Source organism: Lepisosteus oculatus, chromosome 29, assembly GCF_040954835.1.
Source record: "Lepisosteus oculatus isolate fLepOcu1 chromosome 29, fLepOcu1.hap2, whole genome shotgun sequence".
Lineage (NCBI taxonomy): Eukaryota > Metazoa > Chordata > Actinopteri > Semionotiformes > Lepisosteidae > Lepisosteus > Lepisosteus oculatus.
In genome coordinates, this window is record NC_090724.1 from 1321853 (window position 1) to 1336405 (window position 14553).

The 14553-nt window shown below is 43.0% G+C and overlaps 1 protein-coding gene across 1 annotated transcript; it reads right to left on the reverse strand.

Moving 5' to 3' along the window:
- Positions 1–558: 558 nt before the first annotated feature.
- Positions 559–12740, reverse strand: LOC102684566 (excitatory amino acid transporter 5-like). The gene is made up of 11 exons (XM_015365466.2): positions 12467–12740; positions 10476–10555; positions 9129–9344; positions 7615–7657; positions 7233–7455; positions 6600–6699; positions 5366–5599; positions 4688–4882; positions 4392–4526; positions 3696–3795; positions 559–3083 (listed from the first exon to the last, which is right to left on the reverse strand). Exons 1-11 carry the CDS (start codon positions 12716–12718, stop codon positions 2946–2948), a joined length of 1716 nt encoding a protein of 571 aa, XP_015220952.1. The 5' UTR covers positions 12719–12740; the 3' UTR covers positions 559–2945.
- Between the last annotated feature and the right edge of the window lie 1813 nt (positions 12741–14553).

The window sequence follows — 14553 nt, forward strand, 5'->3', positions numbered from 1 at the left end:
TGGGGTGTGTTTTGAAGTCCTTTTGTTAAGCTCTTTGGTCCATTTTGGTCCAAAAAGAGATCTGGACAGATCCTGTGAGACTACTCCACTTGTCTGATGACATGCAGAAGCTGAGCAAAGAGGGAAGAGTGAAACTAAACGCGATCTGCTTCCGTCACGAACACAAGCAAGCAGTCCAGGGAGCAGTCAGGCAGGCTGGGTCGATGCACAGGTGAACACGGTTGACAGCGCAATGGAAAAGCCAGAGACGTGGTCACAAACGAGCAAGAGACTAGACCAGGGGAAACGTGAGCCATGAGCAAGAGTCACAACTGAGCGGGGAATCCAGTCATCACTGGAGATTAAATATATGCTGGTGAACAAGGTAAGTGATGGTTGATTGCACACCAGTGGACTAAGCATCTGTCCTGCTTTTATTGTTATGGTAGCTGATACAATAACAGTCTGAGCTGATGCCTTCCCTGGCGCGGTGTTCCTAGTCTCAAAAGGGGTTGCTTGTGCCGTGTTTTTGGTGGTTTGAAATTAAAATGTAAATGAAAAATAAGTCTTCAGCTCAGAAGCAAAGTTTTATTACAAAATATCATAACCAAACCACAACAAAAAGAATCATTAATTAAAAAACACATCAGCCCTATGAATTAAAATCTGTAATTTGCCATTTTGAGTATGCCAACATAATGGGAACAGTTAGGGAAAGAAATTGGCAGAATGACATAATTCCTGGGAAACATTGTAATAGAGGAAAAACTGCTTTGACTATGTTGTCGGGCTGTCTACAATTCTTGGCTGATGTCTAAAGATCACATTTAAGGCAACACTAAATCTCACTGAGAACATGTAGGAGCCTGAGCTTTTGAAAAACAGCCCCTGCTATAATCATTGTCCCATTTTCCAGAGCATTCCAAAGATGAAATGTGATGCCCCTTTAAAAATCTGGGAAAAGAAAAGCTATAACACACTTTGATTTTACATTGACTCCCTATTACAAAGCACAACTCCTTAAGCAGGAATGACTACTGAACATTATACTGACCCTGTATGAGCTCTAAAGATTACTATTACTGGATCTTTATTTACCAGCATGTCATTCCTGTTTATGTTTCTATTAGAGAAAGAGGTTAGATTTTTCAATTATTTTCCCCTCTGAAGTAATCTATAGCAGATGTTTCCCAGTTCCTAGGCTGGTCCTGGCACAAAACTGTCTTTTTTTTAACCAGATGAGTTCTCCATCACAGACTAATTGATTTCAGTTTTTTTTATTTTGGACATATTTGTACGTTTTGTTTTCAGCTCTGAAAAGGTCAGATGGGATTAGTATGCTCTATCAACCCTGAATTAATTTCTAGGCATCTTAACTTCCCTCATTCACATGTACTGCCTGAATTGTGACCAGGTGGACCTCAGCTGGGAGAAATCTGTTCAATATAGTGTGCAGGGTTATTCCCACTGTGGATGGATCGGTGTGTCAGGGTATCATTCACACCTCATCTATCATCAATTGATCAAGTACTAAGAGCAATTTAGGGAGAAATAACACTAAGCAAGTTAAGGAGAGACAATGTAAAGTCTCCTTGTCGTTAGGTGTTTTTGTCACTCGGGACCGATTGAAGAAACAAGTTTAGAAACAAAACAAGGTCTAAATGATCAAGCAGATGAATTAAGTCCTCAGTAAGCACTGGAGAGTTAGAAAACTCAGCTGGACTGAACACTTTAGGCACAGTGTTGCTCCTGGACAAGGGTTGGAAACGCTTCTGAAAAATAACTGCTTGATTTCCGCTACACTTTCTCACTGGCTGAAAAGGCTTAAAAAAATATAACCTCAATGGTTTACACCAGGGATATCCTGGTCCTGGTCCAGCAGGGTCAGAGAGTCTGAAGCTTTTTATTCTAATTCATCTCTTAATGAGCTAACCTCGTTTGGTACGGCCCTCACTGCAGTTTTCTCAGATTTTCTACATCTTTAAGCGTTCTTCCGCTACTTTCCAAAGATTTTGACCCTATGCAGCTCCCCAGGACCAGGATTAGATTCCTCAACCCCAAGGAAGGAAAGCACAAATGCGCTTCCAGTCTTAAGCATAATTTAGAGCCAAACCAAGGGTTCTGCACCTTTTAGTTTAAGATGGTGGTTCTTAAGGCATATCTACATGAAACCTCAGAGAGAAATCAACAGAAGGCACATGGGAGCGAATTCATTCGGCGCCACCTTATCTACTGTGAACAGACGCCGTTTTGGAGATTCTAATCTGAACACTGTGGAAAGGAAGCAGACTCCATTTCAACGTGTGGCTGTTTCTGCGTCAGGTGATTGGAAGTAAGAGAGATTCTCTGGGACTTTAACGACGTGAATCAAGACCCCCGTAATCTCCTCCGTTCCAAGACACAAAGATTCATTTCCTGTAGTTTGTGCGGGTATGATATTCCAGGCAGAGCAGGAGAATATATATATTTTTTCTTTGCAGTCCTTATCATTTTTTGGTTCTTACTCCCCCCTGTGCATATACACAGAGAGAGAACAGCCTTTCATGGTCATACAAGAAATATGTCACACTTCCAAAGCAACAATATCGCAGAAAGTGAAACATGGACTAAATCAATTTCAGTTATCTTTTACGCTGGTGGGCGCTGGTCTTGGGTCTTGTTCTTGAGCAGCTGGTAGTCCAACCCAAAAGACAAGCTGGATACAGAAACAGTAGATGGGGGGGTGGGGAATGTTCATTGTTTGTCATAGTTTACATACTGTACAATGGCACAATTGTGAAAATGGTAATCCCTTGAATCTTCAGTGACTCGGCTCAAATACCGAATAGTGAAAATAAATCTGAAATGAAAAACGAAAGAAGAGCGGTTCCTTCAGGGCTTGAGCAATGAGGACCAGAAGACCCTGCAGCCCAGGGAATTCTACAAACAGTCCAGCTGCTATTTGTTCCCTGGATGTTCTGTTGGCATCACACTTGGCAGATGTTGTAATACACTGTAGGCCGCTCAGTTACGGTGTCCCCAATCACTTCAAACACACAGTCTTTGTTCGCCAGCAGCGGGATCTCTGTCATGGGCAGGTCCTGGATGCCGCTAGAGGGGTTCTCCTGGAACACAGACAGTAAAAAACTGCCTAATTTTTGCCACAGTTCTTTGTCTTTGTCTTTGTCTTTAAACCAGTAATGGTTTATGGGTAATTAATATCAGTGGATTCGGTAGAAAAGGGAAGGGGTGACGTGTATTTAAATGGGTCTGGTGTAGTTGTGGGGAGTAAATTTAAAGGGTTCTGCTGTAATTAGGGGATTCCTGCAGGAGTGGTGTGAAGTGAATGTCTGTTATTTAATGTAGATTTTGTATGTTTCTATGTGTGTAAAACAGCCATGTTGATGCAAGACACACTTCTTGGAAATCTGATAATAAAGTATTATCATATTTCAAGCAAACAGCATTTAAAAAAAATGCTACCCTCCAAATTCGCTGTCGATCCACCGTCACTGAATCACGGTCAAACTAAGAACATGTTGCATAGTATATGCTACACAAATAAAATTTTAATTAAAAGCTCAATGTATTAGGCTTGCTATGTTCTAAACGTTGTAAGTACAAATTTATTTCACAGGCTATATTTTAGTACAAACAACATAATTATAAACTCAAATGTGCCCAAAAAGATATAAGTGCAAAAAATATAGATATTTGGAGTACAAATAATGCCAAACCTTGTTTGGGTCTGTCTGAAAGTCTTTCCGACAAATATGAGCGATTATTCCTGCAGCAAGTGCGTCTCCTAGCACATTGATCATTGTCCTGAACCGATCCCTGAAAGGACACAGGAAGGGAGTTACCACACTCAGGTCCCTTGACCTTCAGAACCACTCATCAGTCTGTCCATCCAGTTTCTGACAGCTTCATCCTCTCCAGACTCACTGGAGCCTATCCTGGCAAAGAAACTGCACAAGGTGGGACACACCCTGGATGGGATGCCAGTCCATCGCAGGGCACACACACACACACCAGGGCTAATTCTTCCAGAAGAAATTTAACCCAGAAAATGCTGCCTTTGGATTGTGGGAGGAGACCCACACGGGCAGAACATACAAACTCCATGCAGATAGCACACAGGAATTGAACCCTGGACCTCAGTGCTGTGCGGCAGCAATGCTAACAGCTGTGCCACTGTGATACCCTCTTCACAACTCATTTATAAAAAAATCAGTCCATTTTTTCCCCATGTGAGCAAAAGACTGTGGGAATTGAAGAGGTAATTTGCTCTCAGTGGATAACTGGACTTCATTACACGAAGAATGAAGAGAGGTCTGTCCTTAAATTGAAAACGAAAAGGTTTTTAAAAGCTTAGAAATCCATGCATTTGCACTGAAGAGGGTTGCAAACCTTGGCTGGGATGTTTTACTTACAGGGCCCAGTCAACTGCCACGATCAGGGAGATGTCATCCGGTGGCAGGCCTACGGAGGTCAACACTATCACCATGGTAACGAGGCCTGCCTGCGGGATCCCAGCTGCTCCTATACTTGCTGCTGTTGCTGTTATACTGCAGGGGAACAGGAGGAGTAAGTCAGTCTCATCAGTGCAGGGGAGTCGTACACAGTGCTGTGTGAGGGCTGGGTCTTTCCGGAGCTTTGATTTCTGCACACCTTCAAGAGTAAAGAATAATTGCCTTAAAATCTTCAGAATTTACCCGGCAGAAGTTACCTGATTGTGACCAGCTGCCCGAAGTCCAGCTCGTAGTCATTGACCTGCGCAATGAAGATGGCAGCCACTGCTTCATACAGGGCTGTGCCGTCCATGTTGATGGTGGCGCCCACGGGCAGGACGAACCTGGCTATCCTCCGGTCGATGCCATTGTTCTCCAGCAAGCACTTCATGGTGATGGGCAGAGTGGCGGAACTAGAGGACAGCAGGACAGCACAATTCAAGAGCCCTGTCTCCCAGTCATTCCCCAAGGTCAGCTGCCCAGGCTGCGGTCTTTTAAAAACACAAAACTGCCCAGTCATTTCTTCAGTTACACCCACCCTAGCTGGAACCCACCAATTTCAAATCATGTTTTTCGTGGCTCAGCTTGCGGCTATGAACCCTGCCACCACGTGCAGCTGAGAATGAGGAAGTGCAGTCAGAAGAGCCACCTACTCCCTAACCATGCAGGCTGGACCGGGAGCAACAGGGCTCTGCTCAGGAGTTTAAGCAGCAAGTTCTTCAGACATTGATAGACACTAAAACTGCTACTAAGAAGACAGTGACACAAGAACACAATGGAAACTGGTAATGTATATGTAAAGAGCTTTCAACTGGTTTCTCATAACTTTGCATTTGCCTGTGGGAGATATGGGACATCGAGGAAACCCAGTTCTAGCTGAAGCTGGGAAGTGGTACCTTGAAGAGGTTGCCAGGGCGATGACCAGGGCCTGCAGAAGCCCGCGAATGAACTTGAAGGGGTTCTTCCGGGTCAGGATGAGGTAGAACAGGGGGAGGAGAATGAGCCCGTGAATGAGGAGGCCTGACAGGACCGTGATTGCGTACATCCCCAGCTTCTGTCCCACCTCAGACGGATCTTCCATCTCCAGGATTTTTCCGGCCACTAGGAACACAATTCCAAAGGGAAAATACCTGTGAATTAAGAAAAGATGCTTGACTTGTAAGATGGAACAGAAAACAGGAAGTAAGTTCACATGAAATACCGAAAAGTTTTCGTGGAGGTGGGTGTTTATTGGGAAGCAATGTTACTTTGCTGCTTCAAGCTGAATTCTGCTGTCTTTGATACGTGCAGCTTGAGAGAAGCTACTTTCCTGCCTGGAGGGTTGAGGTGTCAATGGGAGGCTTCTGTAGGGAGAAGCCAGTCCAGTGCTTGAAAAGAGCTGAATGAGATTGAGAGTTGCAGCTGTGATAAACCAGGAGGGACAGAGGAGAAGAGAAGACTGGTGACGTGAGTAACGTGATTATTGTTAAACCATTTTTATTCTTTAGAGCGCTTGAATTAATTCAACCCCTTGTATGGTTGGGGAAAGGGTTCTGACAAGTAGAGCTAGAACTTTGGTAGGATTCAGGTTTTTGTTTTGATTATTTTGGTTTACAAAATAAATGCGGAGGAAACAAACTTTGTGAATTAATTTAAATTATAAGCAGTTTATTGATCAGCCATCTGGCATTTTGCATCTTTAATCATTTTAACAGCAAAAGCAGGAAAAGTATTGCTTAGCAGTGACCCACAAATACCACACCTCTATATTCACTGGCCAAAGCGTTGTATCACTGAGCCATTTCTTTGTAGCATTAACAAGGAGGCCCAGGACAGAGGTAGAGATTAGGATGTTTCTCTCTTTGCTCGTAATGAACTACAGCCAGCAACTCTAGACCTTTCAACCAGATACACCACATGCGCACACACTGAATGTAGCAAACAACAGTGACTGCTGCAGGGTCGATACAATATTTTAAATTAATATCCAGTCAAATAAAGAAACTATGCTGACTTCCATCACCTTCCTTGGCCAAAACAATCCCCATATTGATTGGTTTATCCTTGTGCTCTTAAACGCTGCCCATGGCTCCTTTACATTCTGATATTATTGTATTTTCTGGGAGGTATAAGGCTCATGTATCAACTCACCAAACAGCTGCATTAATGATCTTCATGACACACTCGTTAATGCACTGACAGACGTTGACCATTGGTGTCCCTCTTTCCCCCATCTTCCCCAGCAACAGGCCTTCAAAGAAAGGGCAAGAAGAGCTCTGTGAGATGGAGGCAAGCGTGCAATAAAAAGGAAACTAATAATCTATCATTCCCATTTTAGAGCCTTTGAGCTCTTAATGCTACTTTAAGAAAAACTGGAGGAAATTTGGTTTTGGGCCTTTAAAAAGTCCTTCCATCCATTTTCTAACTGTTTTTCTAACATAATTTTCTGGGTTATGGAGAAGCCAGAGCCTGTCCCGGCAAGCAACAGATACAGGATGGGATACACACAGGATAGAACACCAGTCCATCGCAGGGAGACAGACACAAATGCACACACTCACACCAGGACCAATTTTCCCAGGTACCAACTGGACTGCAGGAGGAAACCCACATGAACACAAAGAGAGCCTACAAACCCCTCACAGACAGCACCCCAGGAATTGAACCCAGGGCCCCAGTGGTGCATGGCAGCCATGCTAACCATTGCTCCTGACCCTGAAAGTATTTTCTTTCTAAAATGTCTCTGGCGTCACCCCGACCCCTCATCATGGAGTCCCCTGGTACCTATGGTGGCCGAGAAGATGACCACGCCCAGCACGTTCATCCCCTTGCTGCTTCCCGGGATGGACTTGTAGTCAACCTGTGGTGAGGGGGTGAGCTCCAGAAACACAGGCCGGCCCATGTTGGGATTGGTCTCGTCGGGGACGAAATAGACATAGTTGGGTGAAACGCCGGTGATTCGGCCACTCGAAGCCGGTCTGAGGACTGGAACCAGCTGCGTGCGATACTAGAACAGACACAATGAAACAAAGGGCTTCAGTCCAGAGAGAATACGCCACATTTCACAGGGTTCTGTCAGGACCAAATGCCTTGACAAAATATTCAGCCTTTTTAATGTATATTTAGTCTTTTTTAAGGACACTGTTTTTTGTTAAATAATTCTTACCTGTTGGAATGTTGCTTCGATCAGATTGGCAGGAAACATATTCCTGTGAAGAAACAAGGAAAAGAGCATTGTTTTTTTTTATGAAATGAAGGTCGGAATCTTCCATTAGGTTTAGTTATCCATGACTTGGTAGTGGCTGTATTTAAGCTTGAACACAAGAATGACAGAAAAGACACAGGGCTGTGTGGATGGCGGTTCAGGGTTTCCCGCAGCAAGAAGCTTGGCCAGGCTGTGAGCTCCACCCCTCCTCCCAGCTGTCTAACAGCTGGATTTCTGGACCAGCTTCAGAACTAACTTGCCATCTTGTTGTTGTAACTAAACAGTAGAATCCTGAGCAAGACGTTATTTGACCATAACAGCTAGCGTGATTATGTAGGATTTGTCGGATACAAAGGCTACCCTGCTTCCGCCCTAGGAAGAGCTTTGTGCTTGAAAAGTTGCTATTTGCTCTTTTCTGTCTGCATCAATCCATCATTGTGTTCTTCTTGCTGTTGAGGCATTGTTGACTATTTCACCCTCACTGAGGTAAGAATTAACTCCTTTTTTCACTTTGAAAATGAAGTGGCGAGCGACAGAGGGACGCTATGGATACTGTTCAGCCTGCTGTCTGGTGCTGGATCTCAGCACAGTACAGAGGGCAGCTTCCTGGAGAGTCAAATACATTTGGTGTAGTGATCGGATAAGACTCTGGAAGTCACTAGCGTTGCGGTAGATAAGACGTTCTTGCGGCACGGATTACTAAAAATACTGTAATACCACTGTGCCTTAATGGGATTGTTATGAAGCCGAGACAAAAACATCAGACCAGGGATTCAGCATCTTAATAAAGCAGTGTTTCAGAATTAAGAGCTTGATGCTCTTATTAGCAATTAACATTGGCAGAATATCATGTTCTGTACAAAGCTGTAAGGGATACTGGAAATTGGTACAAAACCTGTTAAGGAAGCAGATTTTCTAATTTGAGCAAAACTACTTCAGTAGGGTATGTTATAGGTTTGTACAATGACCAAATCTATACAAGTGCCCTATCCCACTAGAGGAAGCAACATTTATAAGCTGCTTCGATGTTTCTCATGATCTTTCATATGTTCACAGCCCGAAAATTAATCAGAATCTCCTGTGTGAATGCCTATGAAACAAACCTTTCTCATATCCATAATACGGAATATAAATCATTCTCATACATTAGTAATAAGAAAATACACTATATTACATGACAGTGCAGAATCTGAAAATGATTTGCAGAATCATTCAATTAAGAACAAAAAGCTGCAAAGTCAGAAACAGCGTGTTTATAAGAGATAGGAACAGTTGGTCCTTCCTGTTAATTCCTTTTAGTACTGTGGCAAAAGAGCCAAACTTTGTATCATCTTTGGAAAGACCCTTCTTGTTCTGGGTCACATTGTCTCCACTTGTCTGTCTGTCCAGTCAGCACACACACGCCAGAGAGCGGTCCGTAAACGCACACCGCACACCGCACACCGCACACCGCACACCGCACACACAGGGTTTACCTGATGAGATCTAGCAGGGCGTCTGCGGAGGTCATGACCGGCCCGCCCCCCACTCGGCTGCCTTCCTTCTCGGAGGCGTTGCCAGGGTGGATGATGAGCACCAGGACAATGCCCACGATCACGGCCATGAAGGTGGTCCACAGGTAGTACGTGATGGTGATCAGGCCCATGCGGCCACACGCCTTGGTGTCCATAGCAGACAGGCCTGACATTAAGCTGGAGAGGAAACAGTCAAAGCAGCTCATGGTTACGGGCAGCAGAAGGCAGCTGAGATCTTCTGTGGAGCTCCAGTGGACAATAGTCTCTTCTTCTTGTCCCTGAGAAAGCATGGAGGACTCCTACACTGTCTGAAGGAGACAGACCTGTGTTCTTTGTGTGCTGCAGGGTATTAATTGTTTTCCTTTACTCAACTGTCAACTTATTCATTGTTAGGAAGTAACTTGAAACTGAAATGTGACTATCAAGCTGTGCATACAAAGTCTATACCACCTTGAAACCTGTCAGGAACAAACCCAGCCTTGGCCAGATGAGCAGCACTAGGCTGGTAAACTCTAAAGATGTTCTGATGCTCTTCCCTTTGGTCCAGAAATTCCAAACCAAAGCCCCAGTATTGTAACTCTGTGCTGTAGGTGTGAGACTGCAACCAGCGATTCTGATAATTTCTGATCATTACAAATGCTTTGGAACTGTGCAGAAGAGCAGGGGTCTACCTTGGTGAAGGTCCATGTTCTTGCTCTACCACTCTTTCTGCCTCTTAAATTCCCCCCTCTTTTTTTAAATCTGCAACACAATCTACAGTTCCACACTATCCACGGTGTATAAGAGTTGCTGGTGCAAATTAGAAGCCTCTTGCTACATCCAGTCACGGCTGTAGTTCATTCATGGAGATACCTTCTCAGGTCTGGCTGGGGTGGTTGGTACTGGAGCTGTCACCACACCACCTCAACCCACACACATACATACACACACCTCCCGGGATGCATCAGGGCTCACCAAACACTCATGGTTATTCTGTGCAATAGGAGAAAACTTCCTCCAGGGACCCTACTCTCCTGTCCCACCCCTGTGCCCTCCCCTGGAGAAACATAGAACTAACCCCCCCTGCGATATAGGGGCTTCCTGCACCCACACAAAACCCTGCCGCTTATAAAGTGGTTCTCATGCCGAAGAACACAATACAATGAAAAGAATTAAGACTGACATAGTGACAGCCCAACCTGTGCAGTTATCTTGTTCTTATTATTAAATTAAAAAATCACAGTATAAGTACATTAGTATAACCCTTTCTTACATCATTTATTTATTTTAAAAGAAGTATAGAACCTAAGGAAAACCAGCACATCTTACCTGGAAGTGATGAGAGGAAGAATCAGCATCTTCAGCATCCTCATGAGGAGCTCTCCGGGGAAGGAAAAGTAGATTTTTGCCTAGACAGGGAACAGAAGGCATGTAGAGACATTGTTTATTACCAACAGCCGTTCCAGTACGCGGACAGACCATGGCAGAGAAAGGCAGTGGGTGTCTTATGGTGAAATGGATCTAGTATTGGGAAACACTGCCAGCTTTCAAAGCATGAAGGCTTACTGCTTGATCTCTCGGCACTGATGTAATAATCAAGGTAGCTTGGAACTGATATTTCAAAGTGACTGGAATTTAACCTGTTACCTCTGTTTCATTACCCTTTATTCTTGACTGTGTTAGACTAATGGGAGGTGGGTAACACTTCTGCCTCACAGCTGTCTGATCCTGAGTTTGAATGAAGCCTGAGATGTCTTCTAGGTGGAGTCTGCATGGTCTCATCTAGTTCACATGGCTTTTTTTCCAAAATGCCACCATGCCCTCCCACCTTCCAAATACATGCTAACCAGGATGAAGACATGTGCACCCTGCCATGGACTGGCTTCCTGTCCAGGGCGTATTCACACCCTGGGTGAGTTAGCATGGGCCCAGCTTGCTAAGACACCTCAAAGATAAAGTGGTTACTGACGCTGGATGGCTATAAGGGATACCAGTTCCTCACCACAGTTCTCCTGTAATTCAGCTGGTGAAGCAATATCTCACATTTACACCTGGACCAAGTCATATGGCCCAGGTCTGTTTCAGACTGTCAGCGTGTGACTAAGCTGGGGCTGCTGGCAAGGGCTTAGTTCCTCCTAAGTCTCTTCCGCCTTTAGGTCACAATTGAATTATCTGTTGTTACAAGAGCAGCAGGCATTACATCATGGCCTCTCACATGTTAGCTGTTAGCATAAAGATGCTCACACCATCCATTAAAGCAGTTATTTTAGAAATTGGAAAAGGGGTGAATTTGACCTTTAACAGTTAGAAACACACTAATGAAGGATTGATCAAAACTTCACTAGTACTAACAGTACTAATTCACATAATGTACAGATGACATAACCATAACTTTAATTTAAATTTGTCTGGAAATCTTATGAGTTTATACAGATTAGGTATTTCATATATGATTTAAGTATTTCATTATAAACATGAGTACTGATATTTTATAGCTCTGTTTTAAAATCTACAAACTAGAAGCTCGTATTTCATTGCGTTCCAAGGCTTCAGCACTCAGATAAGCTCACTTAGTGGCACTGGGATTTGTGTGCGAATAGTGAGAGAGTTTTTAAGACATGTCTTATCTGGCTTAAAGCTGCTGGTGTGTTAAGCTGTTACTTTTTTATCAATGGGATTTCTTCCCCCACTATGCAATGTAATGTGCTGCTGTGGTATAACACCGTAAAAGAGGACTAAATTTACAGGTTTGGCAAATCAGGAATGTTCCATATGAGGAATGCTGCCAAAGGAGGTTAATGGGCTATGTAAGCCTGCTTGAATTTTTTAGTGAAACATTGTAGATGTTTTCTAGAAGAATAAATCTCCTTTATGTTATTTAACTTCATGGACCAGTCTGGCACAGTTCCGCTAAGAAAGAGAGCTCAGCAGAAACGGCTGAATGCCACCTCAGGCACACCAGGGTTAGGAAACTGTTCTACTGTTGTCTTTCTAGAGTTAAGTGGACATTTGTAATAAAGTTTAATGACTGAAATGCACTAAATATAAAGCAAGAACTAATGTTCACCAGAGCTGTGCATAGCCCCTCTCACACATTCAGAGTGTTAATTCCAGACAAAAACATCTTGAAAAGACTGGTCTGCAGTGAGCAATGAAAGGAAACAACTTACTAACTTGCATTATTGGATCTGATACCAAACCCTTGAGCTCACAACAAATGATCTCATATTTGTTTGCCGTTCTGTATGTTAGTAAAATGGGGCTTCCAGCCTCCTGCTATGAACCAGAACTCAAGAAAGCCCGTTTTGCCCTGCGCTTACCTGTTCGGAGAGCTCCAAGTCCCTGAGCAAGAAACCCAGCAGGCAGCCGCCCACCACCGACATCACAGACAGCGACAACAGGCCATTGCGCTTGCAGAAATCCCTGCCCCAGGCTTTCAGGCGATCCCAGTTGAGGGCTAACAGGCTCTGCAGGGAGTTTTTCATACATTCCAGCATGGCTTTCCAGATGGCAGAGAGACAGCTCAGAGGGCTCGTATTGCTGGCCTGTGTCGGCAGAAGTAACTGGTCCATACTAAAATCCCCACTCGCAGGAAGTGCGACGCAGGCCAATTTGTGTAAACCTTTCTAACTTAGGATCAAGCAATCAGGGATTAATTGATGCTAAAGTCCCCGGGAGACTATGAAATGCTAAGGCCCCTAAGGAGCTTAGGACAGCGTAATGAAATTTAACACTTCTTTGTTGTGGCGTGCGAGGCGTTGTTTTAAAATGTTGGTTCTTAATTGAATGAAAATAAATCAGGAGGGTATTGTAAGAGTTTTAGAAGATGTGTATCAGCTACCTAACCTTTAGGCAACTCCAAACCAATGCCTGATGGAGATAAATAGTGTTTATGCCATTTTTATTAAGACTTAATTAAAAACACCACATATTCAGCATTTATTATGCAGTTGTTTGCGAGTAATCAATGTAAATCATGTACAACCACTATGTAATTGGTTTGTTAAAAAACTATTTTTGAATGTCATATATTCTGAGGGCAGTTGCATCACTTCACACAAAAAGTGTTCTGTGTTCTGGCAAAACATGACTTGGAGCTCACTGCACTGATCTGGTAAAGGAGTGGCTATTTTCTGTTTAGAACCAGAAATGAAACCTTTTCTGCTATATTATCTAAAGAACCTTCTGTTTCTTAAAGTAAGATATATTCAGAATATTTGTCCATTTCATTGGTCAGGGTTAGTTATGTCACACTGACAGGCCCACACATGAAAGACAGAATTCAATTCTCTTCAGGTTTTGTCCCTTTCTTCAATGTTAAATGGAAAGAACAAATTCAAATTGAACTGACATAAATCATGGTAAATGATACACAGGCTGAGTGGGCTAAATGACTCCTATAGCTTGTAACCTTTCTTTGTTTCTTTAGCAAACAATATCTACAATATATTAGTAAATTATCCTACTTCAGATTTGGGTTTGATTCACGTATCCTCTGCACTAAATAATGAAATTAGATTTTAATATTTTCTTAAAACTAAATGTGCATATTGTTTTATTAGAGAATCTAGAAAAGTAAAGTTGCCCTACAAATCTCGACCGTGTTGTGCTTTCTACAGGATACACACCCTCTCTCGCTCAGGATGAAAAAAGGGGAAAGAGATTTATATATACAGTATACTTGAACAAAAAAGCCTAGCAATGAATATTTAATCAATAATTCCTTAGAAATTCATTTTCCTTAAAAGTAACAAATACAGAACACACTGATCACTGTATTTGGAATTAGTGTGAAACAGCTTTTGCAAAAATAAAATCCTCACAGGCATACTTTCATAGTGACAGCCTGCCTACAGCACAAACATGTAAAGTTCGTGGTATGTTGAACAAATTCATATTTAGGAAACTGAGGTATTGTTATCTATTCTATTTCAAGAACTCAAATAGATACAAATCATTTTGTAGAAGATTATTGCTTTTATTTTGGGAACTGGCTCCGAGACAAGCCCTGCCCCACAACCTCTGGATCGTAATGTCTTGGTCTGTTTTAATGACATTAGAGCAAAGAATCAGGGATAGAGTGTTTTCACCTGTGCTAAATTTACACTAGTTCCTTAAGTAAAGACAATCTCATCTAAAGCAGAGAGCAACAAGCATGATTCCAATAATCAGTCATGGTATTGATGTTTCCTCCCTTTGCTCCAATCATAGGTAATCACATTTCTTTGATGTTTTTAAACATCTTGCCTTTGTCCCATTACCTGCTTCCTATATCCAAGGTGCTATTTGCACTGAACACCTGCAGCAAACCTGCGGGACAAAGCCTGCCAAGCCTCCCTGTGTTTCAAGTAGCTCCAGGTACAACAGGCCTACAGTGGTGACTTGAATTCACAGCCCATAGGCAAGA